The sequence below is a fragment of the Aedes aegypti genome, chromosome 3 (genome assembly GCF_002204515.2).
Source record: "Aedes aegypti strain LVP_AGWG chromosome 3, AaegL5.0 Primary Assembly, whole genome shotgun sequence".
Classification (NCBI taxonomy): Eukaryota; Metazoa; Arthropoda; class Insecta; order Diptera; family Culicidae; genus Aedes; species Aedes aegypti.
Window position 1 is genome coordinate 116650668 of NC_035109.1, and position 24702 is coordinate 116675369.

At 37.7% G+C, this 24702-nt stretch overlaps 1 protein-coding gene across 16 annotated transcripts in view; it reads right to left on the reverse strand.

The window, feature by feature from the left end:
• The window catches only part of LOC5564339 (voltage-dependent calcium channel type A subunit alpha-1), a 481779-nt gene that overhangs the window by 75007 nt on the left and 382070 nt on the right, over positions 1–24702 (reverse strand). For all 16 annotated transcript variants that reach the window (XR_002502607.1, XM_021854669.1, XM_021854670.1 and 13 more), the window contains 4 exons: positions 18103–18253; positions 566–693; positions 289–491; positions 21–229 (listed from right to left, as the gene is read on the reverse strand). Coding sequence is in view for 15 of the 16 variants with exons in the window: in XM_021854669.1 (XP_021710361.1) it covers positions 21–229; positions 289–491; positions 566–693; positions 18103–18253 (691 nt within the window). In the remaining variant the exon portion in view is untranslated. The remainder of the gene's footprint in view (positions 1–20; positions 230–288; positions 492–565; positions 694–18102; positions 18254–24702) is intronic.

Below are 24702 nucleotides of genomic sequence, written 5' to 3' on the forward strand. Positions count from 1 at the left end.
ACCGCATGCAGTTCACTTACCGGTAGGTCCGATTCGATCTGACCGAACTTGGTATTTCTCCAGGATTCCAGAATGAGCAAACCGGCGTAAATTTTACCGACCGTCAGCTTGCCAGTGTTCAGTTCGTCCTTCCTGGGCACCAACAGGTCCAGAAGCTTCTTCGCCTGCAGTGGCCAAATATGGCTGATCGTTTGTCGCAGTTCCTGGTCCGCTTGGTCCATTTCCTCGGCTATAAGGGCAAAATTATCAATTTATCACGATCAAACCTGGCCTAACACTATAACCTACCAGTTCTCATTTTGATGTTGAGGTTTTCCCGGATCAGCGCGAACAAGGTCGTCGTGAAGCCGACCTTGCCCTCCGCGTCCAGTGGCATGTTCATTCGTATGAGCTTTTTGTAGGCGAGTCGGTTGGGACATTTGTTACCAAATCCCAAAGGAGGATCCATGTTTTTCAACATATCATACATTTCTGTATAATGTATTTTACCCCTGTTGGAACAAATATCGAAGGTCGGTTAGCTAAGTAAGACGATTGATTAGGTCTTGAATAATGTAGCACTTACGTAGCATTTGGATCGTACTCGGCCCATATCCGCACAAATTCATCCAGATGATGAGCACCGAGAATACTTGAATCACGTGTCAGATAGTCAAAATTATCCATGATGACAGCGACGAATAAGTTCAACATCTGTAAATGAAAGAAGGTTGGAATATGTTAGTTGCGTTCAGATTTATGTTTACGTAAGTAATAAGAATGATAAGATTGTTTCATAATCAAGCAGCATATTTCTTTGGATTATCATAAGGCTTTCAAACGATTGATACGAATATTCCTTATTTTCGTGCCGTTAAGAATCATTTTAAATAATAAGGAGAAATTCCTTAAAAACAAATTAACGAGAAGATTACTGTAAAGAATCCTAACAGAAAATCATGGTGTGCAACCTATAGGCCACAAAAATTCCTGTTTGATGCCTCCAGAAATCGCAAAAAAATTCTTCAGCAATTTTCCCTTCGGATTCTTTCAGTGATTTCTCAAGGCGCGCTTGAATGAGTGTAGAAAATCCTTATAGAATGACTTATCTCCTGCCGAACATAACGCAATCGGTACTATACGTTGCACCACGATTCATCCCAAGCCAATGAGAGTTAAGCCGTCCTTGGCTATAACGTCGAAAATCTCATAACGCGATCTTTGTTCCACCTGCGTTGCTCTTCACGTTATAACGTATAAGACAAAAATTTTAACGTAAGAGACATCCTGGATTCCGTGTCAGTTTATAATTTTATGTCTACTGAATTGATCACTATTCGATATGTTACAATCCGAAGCCGATATCTATGTTGCAGGTATCAACCAATCCAATTGAATCACGAAGCAAGCAATAAACACAACAGTTCATTCTCGAATCGGAACGCTTTCCATCCAATTCTAATTTCTTATCATTGACCATCTTACCGCCAATCTACCCGTCATCTTCGTCCAGCTTTCGAAGTGGAACCTTCGTTAAGGTCATCTGTATTCGAGGTGAAGTTTCCGATCGACTCTGTAGAACTGCCGATGAAGAAATGGGCTTCAAATTACGTAGGGTTTTGTTCTACTTCGTCGTAAGCGCTACTATTCGTCGTATCAAACTTTAAATGTTCCACTACGGCGGATATTCAAACTTACCTGCAACATAGGGGTCTATTTTGTAAATCGAGTAGATTCATGTGACTCGTCTGAAATCACTGTCGATCAAAATAAGCATGCGTATTTCAGATGTCACCCGTCGACTCCCATAGTAATCCAGTCACATAGAATGACAATGGACCGATGCACGAGTTCACTATTTGACGTTTTAGCGGTGCCGTGTTATTTATGTGACCATGGAAACCCGTGAATTCGGCACCGCTCAAACTTCAAATTAGTGAACTCATGCATTGGTCCATAGTCGAAAAACTCGAGTGACAGAGCCGTGTCGAGCAAAATTTTTGGTCGACAGTGACTCCAGTCGATTCATTTTGATCGACTCGACTTATAAAATAGGGCCCATAGATTCATTATCCAGATGTAATTTTGTGAAAGCTGTTATGGTTTGTACACTTCTCGCGGAACATTACTAAAAGACCTATGTACAAATGAGAGATTCTCTTCTCTCTCGTTCTCTTTCGATTATAAAAGTGGAATACTAAAGATTTTGGGAAGTTTTTCACTATAGATCGAAAGTCAATTTCCTTGACTAGCGTTTCATACAAAAAACGCAACAGAATAGGTTAATGTGACTCAGTTATTAATGAAAGAGAAAGTAAACAAAGAGAGCCTCTCAATGTTAGATAGTTCCTTTAGTAATGTTCCGCGAGACTTGTACACCAAAAATGCAATAAAACTACTGTATTTCGGTAAATAACTTCAGTTCAATTATCCACTTTGCACTTTTTCACCGAAATCGCATGGACGAACACGATTTGAGAGAAATGCTTAGCGATCGACTGAGCCACACCACTTTTCAACACAAGTTTCTTCCCGCCCCCGTGGGTGACTTACTTCGCCGGGCACTTTTTTTCACTATGAAAAACCTTCGTACTTCTTCACTGAAGGATTTTATTCCAATCATACGCCATAAAACTTCAAATAGTCACCAAATTTTACGAAATTTCTTCAACCGCCGCGTATAATTGAGAATGTAAACAAAGTTCAATCCGTCGCACGGTGTCTTTGTGGAGCAACTTTATTACAAAAAAATAGGTAAGCCTGAAATTTCAAGCTAAAAACAATTAGACTTTGCTCTTTTATTTGCGACCAAAATCAAAAAAATCGGTCGGGGGGTCCAGAACATTTTTTTTTTATTTTGTGTAAAGTATTTATGGATATGTGTTTTTGTACCGACGCACATTACGTTCAACTATGGAGATACGGGACAAATTGCAAAATCAAACCATTTGAATACCTTGGCATAGAAATTAAAGTTGTTCTTGGCCAAAAGAGCTGTAATAAGCATAAATGACATATGATATACGCATAATCGCAAAACTGTCTCAAGCATCATTTTAAGAGCCAGTTCGCGAGAACCGCAACCCCCTTTCCAAGGGAAGTTGTATTGATGTTCTCCGATCAGGCTGAAATTTTCAGGGACTGTTCTTCTATATAAAAGATGACGTTTTGCAAAATATTAGATTTTTATATTAGGGGGAAGTGGGACAAAATGACCCCCAATGATTTCATGTCACTAAATATGCAAAATCACAAAAACTGTTATAACTATAGTAAAAGTGCACGGATTATGTTGAAATTTGGCATGAATACTCTACGTTATATAAACTTTGAGATTGGCATGGTATATGGATTTTGAAAGTACTTCAAATCGAAAAAAATGAGGTTTTCATAAAAAATTTAGTGATTTTCAAATCGATTCTTTTCTTACCAACCGAACTAGGTCAAAAAACTGAATATGACGTTTTGTAGGGTAACTCATGGGCTTTCATTTGAGGTGTAATCTAGATATGCCGTTTCAAAAATTTTCGAAAAAAAAATTTTTTTTCGGGGTAGTGTTTGGACTTGAGCCATTTTGCGAGTACCGCAACCGCCTTGTCTAGAGAGGTTGTATTGATGTTCTCCGATCGAGCTGAAATTTACAGGAGTTGTTTTCGTATATAAAAGAAGATATTTCGCAAAATTTCAGATTTTTATATTAGGGAGAAGTGGTACAAAATAACCACTAATGATTTAATATATAAAAACATACAAAATTAATTAAACTGCTATAATAGATTTTTATAGTTTATAGTAGGGGCCCAGATAGCCGTAGCGGTAAACGCGCAGCTATTCAGCAAGACCAAGCTGAGGGTCGTGGGTTCGAATCCCACCGGTCGAGGATCTTTTCGGGTTGAAAAATTCTCTCGACATCCCAGGGCATAGAGTATCTTCGTACCTGCCACACGATATACATATGCAAAAATGGTCAATCGGCATAGAAAGCTCTCAGTTAATAACTGTGGAAGTGCTCATAAGAACACTAAGCTGAGAAGCAGGTTTTGTCCCTGTTGGGACGTAACGCCAGAAAGAAGAAGAAGAATAGCGATAGTAAAAATGTACGAATTTGTATGAAATTTGGCATGTTTACTTTACGTTATATGAATGATCATTTTGGATAAAAAAATGTATCAAATCGAGAAAAACCTGTTATTTTGTAAAATTAGTTTTTTTTTAAATCGACTTATTTTTGGTCAACCGAACTAAGTTTTGTAGGACAACTCAAGCGCTTTCATTCGCGGTGTACCGTGGTAAATCAAAATCCGGGCGGAATGAGCAGCGTATGAAGGCCTCTTGTCGATAGTTGTAATACCTATGATATCCGTGTTGCCACTGCCGTATCTGAAAGAAATGTCACTTTCTTGCAAAAGTGATGATGTGGATAACAATAAGTCATTGCACCAATGTTTTCTTTAGCAGCTTCGGCGGTTCAGTAGTAAACGTTGTTTCTTCTCACGCTGGTTGGATGGGTATCAACTACCGCATTTTTTAAATTTGGATAATATTTGATGGGTTTGATTAGGAGGGTCACATGTATGTGTGTATGATGGTATGTTTGCTAGAGATCAATTTGTAAATAATTGAGTTTAGCTTAGTTTAGACTGACTGCACATATGGCTGCTATGAGACACTGTACTGTTTATATCTTGAATGGAATTTTGACTTTTACTAGCCTTGATGTTTGCAAATTTCTCGAAAGAGTAAAAGAGAGACGAAGATTGTTAAAAATTGCATATTTCCACGGAAAATTGTGTGTTTTTTACAAAAAAAAAACATATTTTTCAGTACAATCCGTTCAAACGGTATAGTAGTTCTTGTGATTTTGTGTGTTTTCCGACACAAAAATATTGGGGGTCATTTTGACCCACTTTTCCCTTATAAAAAGTTCTGCCAAATGGGTTTCTTTTTGAATAGTAATGAACACATATTGTGTAAGCAATGTTTATGATTTAGTTGTTTGGACAGACATGTTGGTGGTTTAAATTGCAATCATCACTGATTGGTTCAATGAACGACGCACAGTATTGTTCTTATTACATATTACTCATGTTTTGATTATTTTCAAAGTATTATTCCAGTTTTATTTGAAAATTGTGTACTTACGGCATCGAAACATAAAATTCCAATACAATGTCCAGATTCAAAAACATTGGGCTCCAATTCCGGACAGCCTCTTTTTACTTTTTTAAACTTTATTTACAGCATATTTTTTCAATGTGGTGTCACTAAACTTTTAAACTATAACTTTGTGTATTATTATGATACAATCACTACTGCTGCGACGATTGCCTCCATCTAAGCGCCCCTCGAACGCATGGGGGAAATGTCAAGTGGGGGAATGATAATTGAAAAAAATAACTTCTCATTGTTGATTGATCGATGTGAATGCAAAATCGTTTATTAAGTGAATTATAATTTATATATTATCACTATATGCTTATTAAAACTGAATAATTACAGATAGCGACCTGAATTACCCTATATTAAATTTAAAATTTTTAATTTGTTTGCCTAGTAAGAGACCAAATGTAAGTAATAAAAATATGCTATTCGATTATCTCTAACCAATAAATTTATACCTTTGAGCTGATCTCATCGGGGACATTGATCAGTTTGTTGAACAGACCTCTGAAAGGCCAATACGTCGTAATAACTACAAAAACAGCTATTTTTTCATTCAATATAGTTGTATAAATGTTGTCAATTTAGCATTTTATTGGTAAATATTATCAGAGTGTCCGGATATTGCTACCGTCCCAATTTTAATTCACTACGGTGCACCGCGAATGAAAGCTCCTGAGTTTCCCTACAAAACTTCATATTTAGTTGTTTGAACTAGTTCGATTGACAAAAATATAAGTCAATTTGAAAAAAAAAAACTAATTTTATTAAAAAAAAAAAAAAATAAAACAGATTTTTTTTATCAATTTGAAACACATTTCTAATCCAAATACCATGTTTATTTTGAAGTTCATATAACATTAATTAAACATGCCAAATTTCATGCAAATTCGTTTATTTTTACTATCGCTATTACTTTAATAGATTTTGTATGTTTTTATATATTAAATCATTAGTGGTTATTTTGTACCACTTCACCCTAATATAAAAATCTGAAATTTTGCGGAATATATTCTTTTATATAGGAAAACAACTCCTGTAAATTTCAGCTCGATCGGAGAACATCAATACAACCTCTCTAGACAAGGCGGTTGCGGTACTCGCAAAATGGCTCAAGTTCAAACACTACTCCGAAAAAAAAAAATTTTTCGAAAATTTTTGAAACGGCATATCTGGATTACACCTCAAATGAAAGCCCATGAGTTACCCTACAAAACGTCATATTTAGTTTTTTGACCTAGTTCGGTTGGTAAGAAAAAAATCGATTTGAAAATCACTAAATTTTTTATGAAAAACTCATTTTTCTCGATTTGAAGTACTTTCAAAATCCATATACCATGCCAATCTCAATGTTCATATAACGTAGAGTATTCATGCCAAATTTCAACATAATCCGTGCACTTTTACTATAGTTATATCAGTTTTTGTGATTTTGTATGTTTAGTGACATGAAATCATTGGGGGTCATTTTGTCCCACTTCCCCCTAATATAAAAATCTAAAATTTTGCAAAACATCATCTTTTATATAGTAGAACAATCCCTGAAAATTTCAGCCTGATCGGAGAACATCAATACAATAAGGGGTTGCGGCTCTCGCGAACTGGCTCTTAATTATTTTTCACGAAAATCCTTGAAAATCGTACTTAAATTGGTCATAATGATGTAAGAAGTTATTAGGAAATATTTCACGTATAACTTATGATCTCGTCCTAAGGTGAAGATGCATCGAAGTCAAATCTCGAATTTTCAAGAGCACAAATCTAGAGAACCATACAACCTTTTACTTTTATGTTTATGTTTTATTGATTGGTCGCCACCAGTGAGTTATCGGTTGTCTGCTTTCCTAGACTTGTGCTTTTGAAAATTCGAGGTTTGGCTTCTATGTATCTTCACTCTTAAAACCATTTGTAGCCGTGTGTGTAGCTCGTTGTTATTAAGCAGATTAACGGACCAAAATAAAAACTGTCACCGCTGGGAGACAGAGGAGGATCTTCTCTTCATCTTAGCATTGTGAAATAACGTGTAAATCCATTCGTTTTGCTCAGTAAAAACAAGCTACACACTTTGTCACCTATGGCTTTTAGGACGTGATCATAAATTATGCGAGAATCCTCTTTTCACTCGTAGATTTTTTTTTTTAGGATTTGAACCACTGCGACCATCAATTGATCTATTGTGGTATACCCCTGTTTACTATCGCAACGTGCTCAGTACGGAGAGTTACCATTCAGGATAACTGCCGTTATCTGATGATGCAAGGTATCCCAATCCGGAATGACCTTTAAAATAAATTTAACTACTAGGTTAGGGTTCTGCAACCAAATTCCAGAAGGATTTAGGATTTATTTCACTCGTAGATACAGAAGGGAAATATCTTTTCAAATGTATTACATACTTGCACATAAATTACGAATCTTGATAAATTATTTTTTTTATTGGAAAAACTTGCTTTATCTGTTATTATAATAGGTGGATACTAATAGATGGATCACATTTTTATAAAATAACCGGTCCCTTTTGAAAAAAAAGCACTGATATCTCGACTAATATCCATTCTCCAGTATTTCTAGTAAACTTAAATATTTACTTACAGATATACATACGTACATTCATTTATATATACATCCAAACTTATGTACATGAGAGCGATTCAAATTTTTAAAATTGTTTGAAAATCCAATCCCCCATATGCTCCGTAGCATCCTTACCATAAAAATAGTGTTCTGTGAAATGTCCAGCTTTCTAGGTGGTGATTTAAAGGTGGCCCAACGACAATGTAGATTTATATGGAAATTACTATGCAGATATTTTGAGAAATTTTCCAAACACACTAGTACTGTAATTTAAGTAAAAATTTTTAATCACATATTGAAAACTAATTCTTCAACCTTAATGAAGGATGTTGCTAAAGAAACAAATCCCTTTGAGCTAATTTTGTTTGGGATTTTTGTACATGTTTGCAGGGCTATAATCTCATATTAAGGTAAATAATAGCAAACAAACTCATGAATATCTCTTCTGCTACCCGTCGGATTGAATTTCTCTCTTCAGCAAATTTCTATATTATGGTTTGAAGAATGAGTTTTTACTATGGGATAATAAGTTTGTACTTACATTACAGTACAAGCGTGTTTGGAACATATCTCAAAATTTCTCCATAGTAATTTCCAAATAAACCTACATTGTCTTTGGGCCACCTTTAAATCACCACCTAGATAGCTGAAAATTTCACAGAACACTATGTCTATAGTAAGGATGGCAAGGAGCATATGGGAGATTGGATTCTCAAACATTTTTAGATTTTGAATCGCCCTAACGTACATAAACACATAGATACGCAAATACAAACGTATGAGAAAGTCTCTCGAAATCGAACAAAAAAAAAAAATACTCTAGACCCCCCGACCGATTTTTTTGGTTTTTGCAGCAAATGAACGCGAGAGACCTAGACTTTATTGTGGCGAAATTTCAGACTTACCTATTTTTTTGTAATAAACTTGTTCTGTGAAACACACCGTGCGTCGTACTGAGAAGAAAAAGCTTGTGAGCATCAATGTGTGCGCGACGCTCGACGTAAAAATACGGTTCCTTTGGTTGTGCTGTTTTCGCTGTACTGTGAGCAAGTGCCATAATTGTAGGGTCAAATTGTGTTCATATGTTTGGGCTGAATTTTGATGACGAACATCTAATTTTAAAGGAAATTAGTAAATTCCATCATACTGAAGGAATGGAGGGAGATGCCCGTAGATCTATATATTCTAGTAAAACATTTTATTATAGCGTTGATATGTTGTGTTTTAACCACTCAATACATCACAGTGAGCCGTAAGTTGTGAGACGAATCTGGAAACTGATTGCGACGGAGTTGAAAACGATACGACGGATTGAGAATACAGTAAGATGTATTTTCTTTGCATTATTTCCAAAAAGAGATCAAGATTTATCAAAATGTTATTGTACAATGTTACAGCCATTTTGAGAAAGAATTGTTTGGAATCGGTTTGTATCAGCATCATTCACTGCAATATTGGGAAAAATATAGTTTTCACTGATCAATGCTTAATACGATGGATACTAGCACATCACCTTATAAGCCCAATATATTCCATCCCTTTAGAAGACATTACTTCCATTCCATAAATCAACCAATCACAAAGAATTAAGTAGATGAAATCTGAACTTAGTACAACAGTCAGGTCTCCTATTAGATTCTGCCACCACTTTCCTCCCACTGCAATTTATCAGCTATTTTCAATCAGATGAACCTGATTTTTCATTTATGACTGATGAATAATACGAACGCAACATAGTCGCGATGGTCAACTGCTTCATATGCTTAGCCCGCCAATTATTTGTGTACGCTTTGACACTGAGGGAGCCGAAAAATCCTCAACAGGGCGGCACTGGCCGGGTTCCTTTCTTTCGGCACGTACGTAAAACCGTACAACACGCTCGCGGAGTGCTTGCTGTTTTGAAGCCATCTTTGAAAGAACAGTAGCGATAGGCGATTTTGAATCGATGATACAAACATCGATTTTTTAGTTCCGAATAATCGATGTTTTGAATCGATATTAGGATCACTCAAAATCGATTGAATCGATTTTCTTCATTCGTTTCTATTCAAAAAGACGAAATTCATTAGAATTTTTTAATGAATTGATGAACAATAAACCTAGTTTTAAACTAGCCTTGAAACAATTCAAACGTTATTGAATTGAAGAAATTTAACAATCAAATACAGCAGCATTTGGTAATATTTAATAGCTTGTTTTTGTTTATGTTCCTATGAGCTTGAAAATCGAATCGATTCAAAAACATCGATTCAAAGGATTCGATTAAATTAGTGAATCGATTAGACATATAGAATTTGAATCGATTCAGCAAAATCAATGTTCTGGTCAAATTTGCCCAACGTCAAATTGAACAGACAGCACCCGAGCGAAAAAATAACATGCCACCCATATTTAGGGAGTCCATAGAGCAATCCTCTTGGAGAGAAAAAACATTACGCTCTTTACTTTAATTACATAAAAGTATCGAAATCATTCTCATTTTAACTGAACACTTGTTACACAAAGTCTTGAACCAACACACCGTGTAAAATCCAGTTTGTGCTCATTTCTGCTTCATTTAGATAAATTACACGACACACAGATATTATTGTAGTATTGCAAGTATTTTTGCGATGCGTTTTATGAGTCATATACTAGAAATAAGACCAGGAACAATCAGGGGGGTATACGCAACGAGGTGCGCCTACCGTTCATGTATTGTGGGTGTATTCGTTTGGCTCACAACGCTACTAGGCATCCCGCTGTTTGAGTGTAGAAATGCATCAGCATTTGCAGCCTGGCATGGCCCGCGTTTCGACCTGTGCTGTTTGAGTCGGCCCGCCCGAGAGATGATTGTTAGGCGAGCTTTGTTTGTAGTTGACAGCCATACACCCACCCTGGGAACAATGTCGCAGACTGTATTGGTCACATGGTTTGTTGGACTAGAATAGCTTTATTTTGTACGAACTGTGCTCAATTTTTGTATAATTTCGTTTAAGTGTAAAAGCAGGAGTGTACTCGCATAGGCAGGTGTGTGCCTCATTTCACGTCCAGTTACTTTGTTGTCATAGAAACCATTGGACTTTTAGTTCAAATTTTATTCATACAACGTATATCGAGGTAGATTCTACTGATATTACAAGCTAGAAACACTAACTTACATTTTGTTACACATACTGCTGCCCTTTACTGCATATTTATCATATTCGACATTTTTGACAATTTCGAGTTAATACTGTTGAGCAGTAATGGACATGCTCGCATCACGAAGCACCTCACGATTGTAAACCAACGCAAAACAAACATGACAGACTCACAAACTGGCTTGGTGTGAGTTAATTTGCAGCCACTTGCTCGGGAGAACAAACCAAAAGAAAGAGCAAAAAGATCGTGAACCTTTACTCGCAAGTAACCGCACAAGGTACAGACTAATCAGCTGTACATCCATCAAATCGACAGTAAACTACCAGTTTAACGTCAAAAACAAACCTGAAATATCAGAGGGAAAATAGCTTTTTCCCACAAGCGCAATTAACTCTGAACAGCTCCGAACACACTCACGAGTCACTTTAGCTTCGGTTACTCTCAAGCACGGCAGATTCGAATAATTCAGCATTTCGATCATCACGCCTTCCTTAGCCGAATGGTTAGCGTCCGCGGCTACAAAGCAAAGCCATACTGAAGGTGTCTGGGTTCGATTCCAGGTCGGTCCAGGATCTTTTCGTAATGGAAATTTCCTTGACATCCCTGGGCATAGAGTATCATCGTACCTGCCACACGATATACGAATGCGAAAATGGCAATTTAGGCAAAGAAAGCTTTCAGTTAATAACTGTGGAAGTGTTCTTAGAACTCTACGCTGAGAAGCCGGCTCTTTCCGAGTGGGGACGTTAATGCCAAAAAGAAGAAGAAGATCCTCACGAGCATTTTGTTTTATTTTTGTTCCGATGCGTCTGCTGCACTTTCGCCACTTTCCATCACTGCCGTGGAGAGTAATTAAATGACAACTAAAATTCAATCCACTCACTTAAATCTGCGGGATTGTTCTAGAAAATTCGAGAAAAAAAATACCAGTTTGTTTTGCTACATTGGTAATTGTGTCTAGAGATGGGCAAAACGGCTCATTTTAGTGAACCCGTTCTTTTGAACGGTTCAGTGGCTCAGTGGCTCGTAAAGGCGTTGTAGCTTTCGTATCTTTCGCTCTCTCATTCTTCGTACCTAGAAACTCATGATATACTCGAACGATTGCCCCTACCCTTACCAAAAGGAAGAAGCAACTGTGCTTTGTCATTCAAGTGGACATTTTTTTCCTGATCTTTCATCTGCATACAAGCGGGCGGAGTAAATTTGTTGTATGGCTGAATGTGCTGAGAGTGCGGAGCTGCAGCAAACTGTATTTGCATGTGTGCCGTGGCGTGCAAACCAAGGCACGTGATAATCATTACAGGCTTACGGTCATATTTTGGACCCCCTAAGGAAGTGATTTTAATGTGTTCTCCCAATTAATTTATTGCACAGCGTAACCAAGAAAGATCATGTCAAAATGTTGATAAAAACTTCCTATACGAGATAAAAAATGCCCAAACGGTCATGTAGGATCCAAAAAACGTCGATAATAATTGAATTATGAAGCACTGTTTTTCATTATTTTGGATTTGGAAAACCGAAGAAATTCTACGTCTTTAAGGCCAGAAATTTTAAAATAGTTTTTGTATGCATTTGAACAATTTCTGTGTGTAACGTGTTGTAACGGTTGCATGGATGAATCGATGCAATTTAATTGATTTCAGATAAAATAAATATATTTTCTTTGCACAAACGGTTGATGCAAGTGCGAAATAGTCCTACTTTCCCAAATGGCAGGCGAATTGAGTCGGTTTTTTTATTTAAGCTTTAAAGTAGATGGAGTACCGTGTACCTTTTAATTCCGCTCCTAAATGCTTATCTTTGACAGATACGCGTATTTCGACTACCACTTGCAGTCTTCTTCAGTGTCAGTTACTCGTATCCACGGTACTCCATCTACTTTTAAGTTTCTCTATTTGAGATTCTGCTCAGAGGATTCGAACATTCATTAAAGAGATTTAAGCTTGTAAATTTGCAGAAAAATGGCCCAGGGGGTCCAACATATATTGGTTACCCTAAATAAGCCGAACGAAGGAGAATAGGGGAAAAGAATCAGTTCGTTCTTCTTCCGGGTTACTCTTTGTCTGATCCGTGCTGATCAAATAAACCGACCCTCTTCAAAAAAAGAGCCACGGATCACTCGTTCTTTTGAGTGATCCGGATCTTTTGAACGTGTTCAGCTCTTTTTGTCCATCTTTAATTGTAATCGCAATTAAGTTTCTTCGGGTGTTCAGGAAGGATTTTATTCAGAGATTTCTACTGAGGTTTTTTTGAGGGGATTCTGCCAGCAACTGATCCTGGCATCCGGTTTTTTACGACAGAATATTTACAGTATTGGACAAAACAAATGCAACTTTTCCGATTTTCCATACAAAATGACCAACTTTGGTAATCTAGATATCAGTTATTTATGGACCGATTTGAATGAAATTTCCACAGAACATCAGACATAACTTCAATTTTGACATATATTTTTGAATAATTTTTCTAATCACAAGTTTTAATGTAATAACGATTTTTTATAATCGAAATTAAGCGATAATAAGCGAAATTTTCGATGAAAAATTTCAAAACTATTTATCTCAAAATCTTATAGCCTTACACAACAACTGTCTTCAGCTATCTTATTCATCTCGTCAAAATATACAACTTCTCTGAAGATACCATCATGCTATTCCTTCCATGTGATAAGGGGCCGTCCATTTATTACGTAAGGGTTTATGGGGGGATGGGAGGGTTTCAGATTTCTTACGCACCATGCAATTTATTTTTTATTCCCAAACAAAAAATCTTACCATGGAGGAAGGGGGGTTCGAAAATCCCGAAAATTGTCTTACGTAATTAATGAATCGCCCCTTGGTTATGTCAATTATAGAAAATTGCTTTTGAATGCGTAATTGAAAAAAAAATGCTCAAAAATATATGTTAAAATTCAAGTTATGCCTGATGTTCATTCAAATTGGTCCATAAATACCGTTTTGATTCATATTACGGACGCTTAAAGCATCATGGAAATATAACACAGCATAAAGCATGCAAAATAAATCATTCTGTAGATTCCTCAGCGTTATCGAACTTCAGAAATCCTTAACTTTCGAATGGTGGGTAAAGAACACGCTTCCGCGACTTGAATAACTTTGAATAAATTTAAATGTATGGCCTTTTCATGATTCATCTCCGGACGCTTCCTCATTTTTGCTTCATATTCCGGACATATTGAATCGAATTCCAGACAGCTCAGAAAAATCAATTATAAAAAAGTCAAATCATCAATTGAAACCGTTAAACCACTAAAGGGACGCCTAAGGCATTTTGGCATTATAAATTGCCATAGATATTTATGGAAAAAGCGTCGAATGTGTGAACTTTTGAACTACAAGAGTTGAAACATTTCATGTGAAATGTTTCCCATACAAAGTAAAGTGTCCGGAATAAGAGGCTGTCCGTAATATGAATCAAAACGGTAACTGAGATCTACACAGAAAAGAATATTTAATTTTCAATGTGATGTAAACTGAAGTCTACCGAAAAAATAAATCAAATTCGTGTGTTGTTACAGCATCATGTAAATTCAAATGAATGTATATTCAATTTTCAACTATAATTGGTTGAATATTACATGATCGTGTAAATTCAAAGTGAATTTGATCGAAAAATAATAGATTGATCGTTGAAATTTAGGTTTATTTTGATGCTCCAAATATGTGCATGAAAATAAACTTAAATTTACAACATATATTTAGCTGTGTAGCTCATCAAAGTCGGTCATTTTGCATGGGAAACCGAAAAAGTTGCAAATATGTCGTCCAATACTGTAGGTATGTATTTCTTCAAAGACAAGTTCAGTATATTTTCCCAGGAATTTCTCCAGAAATTCTAGTGATTTCTCACAATTTATGGCAGATTGTTTTTAAAAGATTCCCTCAGTAAATGTGCCAATTTTAAATCATTCCTCCAGGGATCCATCCAGTAATAACTGTACGAATTTATCCAAGAAATTCTCATAGAATATATAAAAAACAATTTGTACGAGTTTTCAAAAAAGAAGTTTCTACACAGTTTTTCTAGGGCTTAGTTTTCCAGAGTAGTGTTTGATCCTTTGCTCGTGTCGCTTGTTCCTGCGGGGGCGGGTGATGTGAGCAGGATCAACCGTGTTGCGCGTCGCTCGCGCCTCATGAATAAATAGTGGAGTGATTCGCGGATAGGGTCAGTAGTGTTTGATCCTTTGCTCGCGTTGCTTGCTCCTGCGGGGGCGGGTGATGTGAGCAGGATCAATCGTGTTGCGCGTCGCTCGCGCGGCATGAATAAATAGTGGCGTGATTCGCGGATAGGGTCAGTAGTGTTTGATCCTTTGCTCGCGTTGCTTGCTCCTGCGGGGGCGGGTGATGTGAGCAGGATCAATCGTGTTGCGCGTCGCTCGCGCGTCATGAATAAATAGTGGAGTGATTTGCGGATAGGGTCAGTAGTGTTTGATCCTTTGCTCGCGTTGCTTGCTCCTGCGGGGGCGGGTGATGTGAGCAGGATCAATCGTGTTGCGCGTCGCTCGCGCGGCATGAATAGACAGTGGCGTTAAACGGATTAGGCGTGAATGTATCATGGATCGCATCACCAATCGCTGGTGACTCCCAGATCTTTACCTTATCCCACTAACCCAATATCCTTTCCATGACAACTGTGGAGATGCAGAAGATTCTTCGGTCTCTAGTAACAACGGTTGTCTAGCTAACATTCCTTCCCTTCCCCGATGACCGTAAGGACGTGGCCGGCGCCGTTATTGACTTTTAAAATTTGAGCTCTCGATTTGTGCACATTGAAGAATGGTTAGCTAATCCCAAGCCCCATTCATTGATTCCCTGTGCAACTTCGATTGCTCTAGTCAATCACGGAGTAGCAACTACGAATTGTACGGTCATATATGCTCATGCTCATGCTCATGCTCAGTTTTTCTAGGGCTTAGTTTTCCAACTTTAGAAATCACAGAAAAACTGGTCGCTGAGAAGAGCTCCTTTCAGCGAACATACGACACGGCCAAGGGGTTCTTCTTGGTGAACCGCCAAACGTTCTCCAGATAAAAAATACCCTAAAACATCTTCTAGGGATTGCTACAGGAATTTCTCGTATAAAGGTAGAACAATGTCAAGACTTGTGTTCGCTCTTGCATCGCAGTCGGCGTCATCGTTGGCTGCTTCACTCGAGCAACGCAGCGCTGAAACGCAGCCCATTCACTATTGTTCGCCTTTGAACGGGTAGCAGTAAACAGCCGAGAGCAACGGTAGGCATGGTGAAGTCATCTGCTGCGCACTGCTTCCATTTATTATTACCGTACTGCTTGCACCTACCGTTTTGTCTCAAATTCCGAACAGACTCATATTCCGAACACTCGGTTTTTGTATGGCGATTTGGTTGAAATGTTTCGCTGAAATATGTCACAAAATAACAAGGAAATGGCAGTCAAGTGCAATTTAATTTCAACGTCTCCAATATATTTTTTTTTCTTTATTATTGAGATTTTCAGCCCTGGGGTCTCCAATATAGTTTATACAGCAAGAGTAGTGATGATTCTCTAGTTTAAGACTAGTAGAACAAGCTCAGATAAATTTATTTGCGAAATTATTCATTTGAATACGATTTACTCGTGCTGTTCGGAATTTGAATCAAGATGTTCGGAATATGAGACAGAATTAACACAGTGTTCGGCATTTGAATCAAAATGTTGTTCCATACTTTTACGTAAAAACAGTACTTAAACTAATTAAATCAACATTGTTATCGGTACACCCAATAGCTAACAGTTAGACTTTGCGAAGAAATTAAAATTTACACAAATATCGGCTAATTTATGCCAATCAGATGCATTTGAAGTCACTCTTGGCCTTAAGTGTTCGGAATATGAGTCAAAACGGTATAAAAGGTGCAAGCGAATGAATGTATTTTTAGTGTGCTTATCATATCCCTCACCGAGCAGGAGCACTGCCTCTCGGTGGGGAGAACTAAATCGTCAACTGTAGTAATCAGTTTGTTCTTCCTCGTCGCCCGGAGTCCCGTCGTTTAATTAAATAATCACAACGTTGGGCCGTCGCATCCTAGATGAAACAACTTGTTATAATTGTGATATCATTTCAGGAAATACGAAGGACAAATATAAATTTTACTACTTTAACACATAATCGGCAATAATTTATAACACATTCTGTTTTAAATCATATTAAGAAACGATATCTATGGTTGCTTAAAATGTGTCGTCCTTTTATGATCGAATAGGTTCTGAAGTTCCTTCAGGAATTTGTACATGATTTTAAAACGATTTCCTTTCCGAATCCATGAAGGTATCCTTGGATGTACTTCTTAAAAAATCTTTAAAAATATTTCAAAAAAAAAATCGACTCATGATACCACACCAAGAACAAAATTTCTAAATTACTACGATGGCTCCCTCCAACAACATTTCAAAGAAAATCTCGTCTTATAGGATCTTATAGGGAATCATTGAAATAATACTTGAAACTATGCCTAGTGATATTCCTGTAAGAATCATTAAACAGATTTCGATAGATACATTTCTAAAATGCAACAGGTATAATAATAAACTTATTGAAAATCTCTTCATGAATTTCATAGCGATTTTGGAAAAAAAATAATAGTTGTGTATTTTTTCACAGAATATCTAGATGGAACTGTTTTAAATCTTTAAGAAAATCCAGGGGAAAAATACTCAGAGGCTCAAATATCAGTACTAATGTTTGCGTGTACGTTTTTCTCAGGAAATGAATGAATTATAATTAAGGTGTGCACCCGTATTCCTGTGAAAATTTTCGCGCGAAGTTTCCAAAGGAGCCTCTCTTTGTTTACTTTCTCCTTAATCAACAGCTGACCCATATTAACCCCCTCTCTTGCGTTTTTTCATGAAATGCTAGCCAAGGACATTGTCTTTCTATCTATAGTGAAAAACTTCTCAGAATCTTTAGTATTGCACTGTTATAATCGAAATAAAGCGAGAGGAGAAAATTTCTCATTTTACTTAGGTCTTTTTAAAAATGTACGCTAGAATTTCCGATGAAATCATGAAAAGAACTCTTGAAAGCACCATTTCGAGATAAACTTGGAGATTTTGTTTACAGAAATTCCTGAGAACATTTTAAGATCTCTGGGATTGTTGAAAAGATTTTTCCATATTAAATAATTGTTTCGCCTATAAAGAAAATCTCACTAATGCAGATATGTTAAAATACTCAAAAGTACGAATATTTCAGCAGAAGATAATTTGTAACATATTTCTATACTTACGAGAAACGAACAGAAGAAGATGAACGACACAAAGTACGCATAGGCCAGTGTCGATCCACAGGTTTCGTTCGATTTGCCTGCTCTCGGGTCACAGGGTCTCCCTTTGAGACATGCCAGCATAATGTTCGGCCACGACTCGCCCGTTGCACATCTGGATATAGTGCGTTTCCGTGATGATGTCATTACAGTATCGTTGATGAGAAAGTACAGTACATTAGTTGAAAAAGAATCTATTTGGCGATCTTGTTATAACGAGCTTAGCGACTAAAAGGAAGGTGTAAATTGATCATTCTTTTGTGTTGTGGTGTTTTTGGTAGTGTGAATTAAGATTTGGGTATTATAGCTGAAAAGGCTGTGTGCTTGGCTTTTAGGTTCGACTCATGGTCGCTGATTTAATATAAAAGCTTATTTATGCTAACAAATGCTTTGCATAATGGCTTGAAATTTGCACAAGGATTATTTTCGCGACAATTGCAATTCAAACGTTGCTCATTCCTTTTGCAAATTTCCGCCAGTGACGAAATTTATTTTGACTATTTTTAACGGTTGATGTAGACGCAGTAGTGAAACGCTAATCTAGCTAAGGAACTCTAATTATGGAAAGGAAAACTAGGTCAATCGAGTTGAAACTAGCAAAAACTACTATATGAAACTAGCATTAACAAGAATTCTCTAAGTTGTCAAGTTGGCTATTGAACTAATAATCGATGCCTAAAATATTTTCTAAGGTACAATCATTTACGAATCTAGAGAATGAAACAAGGGCCCGTTAAGCATGAACAATGGATGCATATCTGTACAAAAAAAAAAGGATTTCAATTCTAGTAATCTGCAATACAATTGACTTATCTTGTAAACTTTACTTATCACAATAATAAACAATTAATAATTTTGATACAATTTCACTCTAGATTTTGCCGGAGACGGCTCAATATTATTGGTTTTGAAATTCCTAATTTTGTTATGAGGTAAATAATAGTAATAAATCACATTATTTGAATTGAAATCCTCGAAGAAAATAGAAAAACTTGAAATCTGGGATTTACACCAGAAACTAATAATGAGATTCTGATCTAAAAATATAAAAATAATAGAAACATATACTCCTATGGGAGATTCCTCCTATCTCTCAAGATGATCTAACTCCAGTGATCCAGTGTGCAGGATCGTTTCACTCAGCAATCATACTGTGCCTGAAAACTGGGGCTGAGAGAGGCGTCGATCCTAGCACGACTCTAAATTGGAGAATTGGGGTGGGTAATCTAGGTCATAACCAGCTACTAGTACCTGTTTTTGGGCTGTAATAGTCCTAAGATTTACTCATCTCACTAGGGTTCTATCAGTCGCTATGTAGAGTGCAAAAACTATCGGTTATGCTTTTTCTGATTCATGGTATAACTGATTTTCTAGGAGAGTGTAAAATTCACGTTCGAATGTAGAGAAAAATACTAGATCAAAATCAGTGATGTTGCCGGACCGTCTTGGTCCTGTTTGTTTTTCTAAATATGTCCGATGTTCTATCCTATCTATTGCTAGTTAAGATTATGGTTTTATCGATAGGACTATTATGAAGATGAGATAACATTTCCACTTTGTTGGTATACGCTTGTCAAGGCTATTGGATTGGTAGAATGACTGGTTGTTACATACTAACTATCAAATCAATTTTTATGTTTCCCCAATTTAAATTTTGATCGTACATGTTAGCGAAAATAGACAGTTCTTCAGTGATGAGCAAATTTCGATGAACCCACTAATTTACAATATTTTTCATAGCGGCTTCCTCATATATGAAAAGCTATGTTCTGTATGTGTTGCTGAACTAGCAGCAATACACTGCACTTTGTCTTTACAGCAATACACTGCACTTTGTCTTTATACACTGTTCAATGTTATCTACACGCAAGCTCCCGGCCGAGTCAAAGCCGACGGTTCATCGTGATCGCTGCTACTCGGCGTAGCTCCCGACGCTGAAGCTAGCCTACTCCGATGGAGTGTTCCCCGATTGACGAATATCTCCCGGAACCGGTAACGTTAAGCGTTGTTCCTACTCCGTTGTTGACCGGTAGAGTGCCAAAGTCGGCCCAGCGTTTCCGGTTGGATGATGGCTTCCGGTTCACTGGCGCTCCGACTAATCAAGCCGGTGATACGCTACGTACTACTCAGAGTAGTCCCCGGTGGTGGACCTATCCTATTTCAACGAAGATTTCCCCGACGGCGGAAGATCTTCCGAACCATTGCTATCCACGCAGACGCCAAGGTCGGTTTTGCGATTCCGGTTGAAGGAAGCTTTCGGTTCATAGGCGACCCGACGATCATTTGCCGGTGCTGTTTCGCGATCTTCTAAGCTATTTCCCTACGGTGGACTTAGTCTACTCAGAAGCTGACCGAGTACATGCGAGGTCAGTCCTGCGATTCCGGTGAAGGGAGACTTTCGGTTCGTAGTCGCCTCGATTACTTATCACCGATACTAGGTGACGCTCGAACTACTCGGCCTAGCAGCCGACGGAGGATCTAGCCTACTTCGATCGCGGCCCGAGGCCTTCTGGTCTTTTTTTTGCAGCGATGACATGATATGCGGTATCGCTCTGAGCACCGCGTGCCACGTACTTACGTGTTGACACATTTTCTGCACGATGTTGTCGGGGTTTACATCTCTGTCTTTGCATTTCGTTCCGCACTTCCGCGAATCTTGGGCAGTCAAAAACTACATGTTGCGGTGTCTCCTGGATATTTGGGCAGTCTGGGCATTGTGGTGACTCTGTGCGCCAGAATCTAAGGAGATATTTTGTGAAACATCCATGACCTAATAGGAACTGTGTCAGGTAGAAGTTCACGTCTCCATGCTTCCTATTCATCCACGTCGACAGGTTTGGAATGCGCCGATGGGTTCATCTTCCTTTCTCCGCGCAGTCCCGCTCGTGTTGCCACGTTGCCATAGATCCGACCATCTTCCGTAAGTTTCTGACATCTCTTCGTTGGTAGCACTCGATATTCTTCGCCAAAGTGAACTCAATACCTCAGTATCGATGACTAACCGTTAGCTAGCAGACTACTCGTACTGCTACTAGGACCGCCTAAGTTTGGCGTTCATTACCTTCTCGGACTTTTCGCATGCGTAATCCACGTGGCTTTTCAAATTCAGCCGATCGTCGATCATTACTCCCAGATGCTTCAATGCGCGCTTTGGTGCAATCACATAACATCCTATGTTGACCTCCATCTGATGAACCACCTTGCAGTTGCTGACTAGCAGTATCTCTGTTTAGTGCGCATCGTACCTTCGTGCTGTGCGTACACGAATTCTCTCTGCTCTTGGAAGTTTTCTTAAAAACTACCTAAAGCAATAAAACAGTACTTTTCAGTGCTACAAAAACAGTACTTTTCAGTGCTAAAACTAAAAACGGTACTTTTCAGTGCTACTAAAACAGTACTTTTCAGTACTATTTTTTCTACTATTGATCCCTTTACGATCCTTGTTTGGACCCGTGCCTTCGATTTTTCGTTGGACCCGTTGGCGAAAGCTAGCGGTGGTAATCCTTCTTGGACACCGTCTTGGGAAAAAACCTTTCGAAGGTCACGTCTTCTTTCGTTTATTAATTAAACATGGTATCAACAACTAACAAAAGGAAGGGTGAATCTCTGAATTCACTACTTCCTTCCAAAAAAGTGGGTTTTAAAACTGTCACTACACGTGGCAAGAATGGAAGAAAGGACGTTTCCCCGGAATGCGAACTTTCTTCCAAGGGTGAAATGAATAATTGTATCGAAATGAGCAATCAGTTCGATGCTCTAGACAAATTTTCCGAACACCAAATCGAAGCAGCCTCTAGCCCAGGCTCTTTGATTCAAGTGAGGAAGCAAAGAGTGCCGCCTATCGTGGTCAGTTGTTCCGAATTTGGGGGATTTAGGCAGGAGATCTTGAACTCCATTAGGGGAATCAAGGTTTCCTTCCAAATCGCAAAGAAAGGAGACTGTCGCGTTTTGCCGGAAACTCTTAAAGATCGCGAACTTCTTCTCAAACATCTTGAAGAGAAGAAGCACAAATTTTTTACTTATGACGACAAAACTGAACGTTTGTTCAAAGTGGTCTTGAAAGGTCTCTCAAGTGACTATAAATCACCTGAAGAGATCAAAAATGGAATAAATGATATACTTGGATTTTCCCCAGTCCAAGTAATCATTATGAAAAAAAGAACCCAATCTGGCATTGTTCGGAAAGGGCTTTCTCAAGAATTTTATTTAGTTCACTTTAACAAAAAAGAACTAAATAATATTAAAGCTTTAGAAAAAGCAAAACTTTTGTTTGATGTCCGTGTGGCATGGGAACATTTCCAGAAACCTGGAGGAAATTACCAGAACCCTACTCAGTGCCGTCGGTGCCAAAAGTGGGGTCATGGTACAAAAAATTGTCGCATGGATGCTAAATGCATGATTTGCGGAGGTTCTTCTCACGCCAAAGACGTCTGTCCAGTGAAGGAAGATACCACCAAATTCATATGTTGTAATTGCGGGGCTAACCATAAGTCCAATTTTTGGAATTGTCCTTCACGCAAAAAGGTCATTGAGGCTCGTGCCAGGCAGATGAAAGATAATATCCGTTACGATAACGGTCGTTTCCGGAATTTGCCTGGTAGAGCATCGAACAATGCTCATTTTTCAGTTAACGATCGCTTGATCATGAATCATACCCATCAGGAAGATCATAATCATGCTCATTCACAAACTAATTTTAATCCGTCGGGTAGCCGTTCGAGTCTTTCTATTTCGAATGTATCTACCCACGGTAAATCCTTTGCCGATATCGTAGCAGGAAATTCGAATTCCTCCCCTGTTCGATCCATGGGTACCCATTCTACTTGTTTCAAATCAAATGGAAAAAACCCTACCGCCACAGGTAACTCCGCTTCTTCGTCTACCGGAAATTCCAATGGGAAATCACATGACATGTCTGCCTCTGATTTTAATTTTCTAACTGAACAATTGAATCTAATGATTGATGCAATGTTCAAAGCCACCACTATGACTGAAGCAGTCCAAGTAGGTGTAAAATTTACAAATCAAATTGTTATTGGATTACGTTTTTCTAATGGATCCAAATAATAATTTAAATATTTTAAATTGGAATGCTCGTTCTCTGAATGGTAAAGAGGACGAGCTGTTTAATTTTCTTACGGTTAATAACGTGCATATAGCAGTTATTACAGAAACGTATTTAAAACCAGGATCTAAACTCAAAAGAGATCCTAACTTTTTTGTTTATCGTAACGATCGACTTGATGGGGCATGTGGGGGAGTTGCAATCATCATTCATAGGCGTATAAAACATCAACTGTTTTCATCATTTGAAACTAAAGTTTTTGAAACTTTAGGTGTTTCTGTTGAAACACAGTTTGGTAAATATACTTTCATAGCTGCCTATTTGCCTTTTCAATGCTCTGGGCAGCAAGTTAATTTGCTCCAAACTGACTTGCGTAAATTGACTCGCAATAAGTCAAAATTTTTTGTCATTGGTGACTTTAATGCCAAACATCGGTCATGGAATAATTCTCAAAGTAATTCCAACGGCAGAATTTTATTTGATGAGTGCTCTTCAGGATATTTCTCAATTCAATACCCTGATAGCCCCACATGTTTTTCCTCTTCTAGAAATCCATCTACGATTGATTTGGTCTTAACCGACTCTAGTCATCTTTGTAGCCAACTGATTACTCATGCTGATTTTGATTCTGATCATGTCCCTGTTACATTTCAAATATCCCAAGAAGCGATTCTCAATCCTATCAGCTCCACTTTCAATTATTTACGAGCCGACTGGAATATATATGAAACGTATGTTGACTCTAATCTTGATGTTAACATTTCTTTAGAAACTAAACTTGATATTGACAATGCTCTTGAAAATTTAACAAATTCCATTGTTGAAGCCCGGAGCATTGCAATTCCAAAATGTGAAGTAAAATTTGAATCCGTGATTATAGACGATGATCTTAAACTCTTGATCCGTCTTAAAAACGTGAGGAGAAGGCAATTTCAACGCACTCGCGATCCTGCTATGAAAATTATATGGCAGGATTTGCAGAAAGAAATCAAGAAACGTTTTGCTCAATTAAGAAACAAACATTTTGAAAATAAAATTTCTCAATTGGACCCTGGCTCTAAGCCATTTTGGAAATTATCGAAAATCTTGAAAAAACCTCAGAAGCCAATACCGGCATTGAAAGAGGAAAACAAATTATTACTAACTAATTGCGAAAAAGCTCAAAAACTTGCTATGCAGTTTGAAAGTGCGCACAATTTTAATTTAGGACTTACTAGTCCAATTGAAAATGAAGTTACTCAGGAGTTCGAAAACATTCTCAATCAAGAGAACGTTTTCGAAAATGCCTGGGAGACTGATTTGGAAGAAGTGAGAACTATTATTAAAAAATTCAAAAACATGAAAGCTCCTGGCGATGATGGAATTTTCTACATCCTCATCAAGAAACTTCCAGAAAGTAGCTTATCATTTTTAGTTGATATATTTAACAAATGTTTTCAATTAGCATATTTTCCTGACAAATGGAAAAATGCTAAGGTTGTTCCAATTTTAAAACCAGA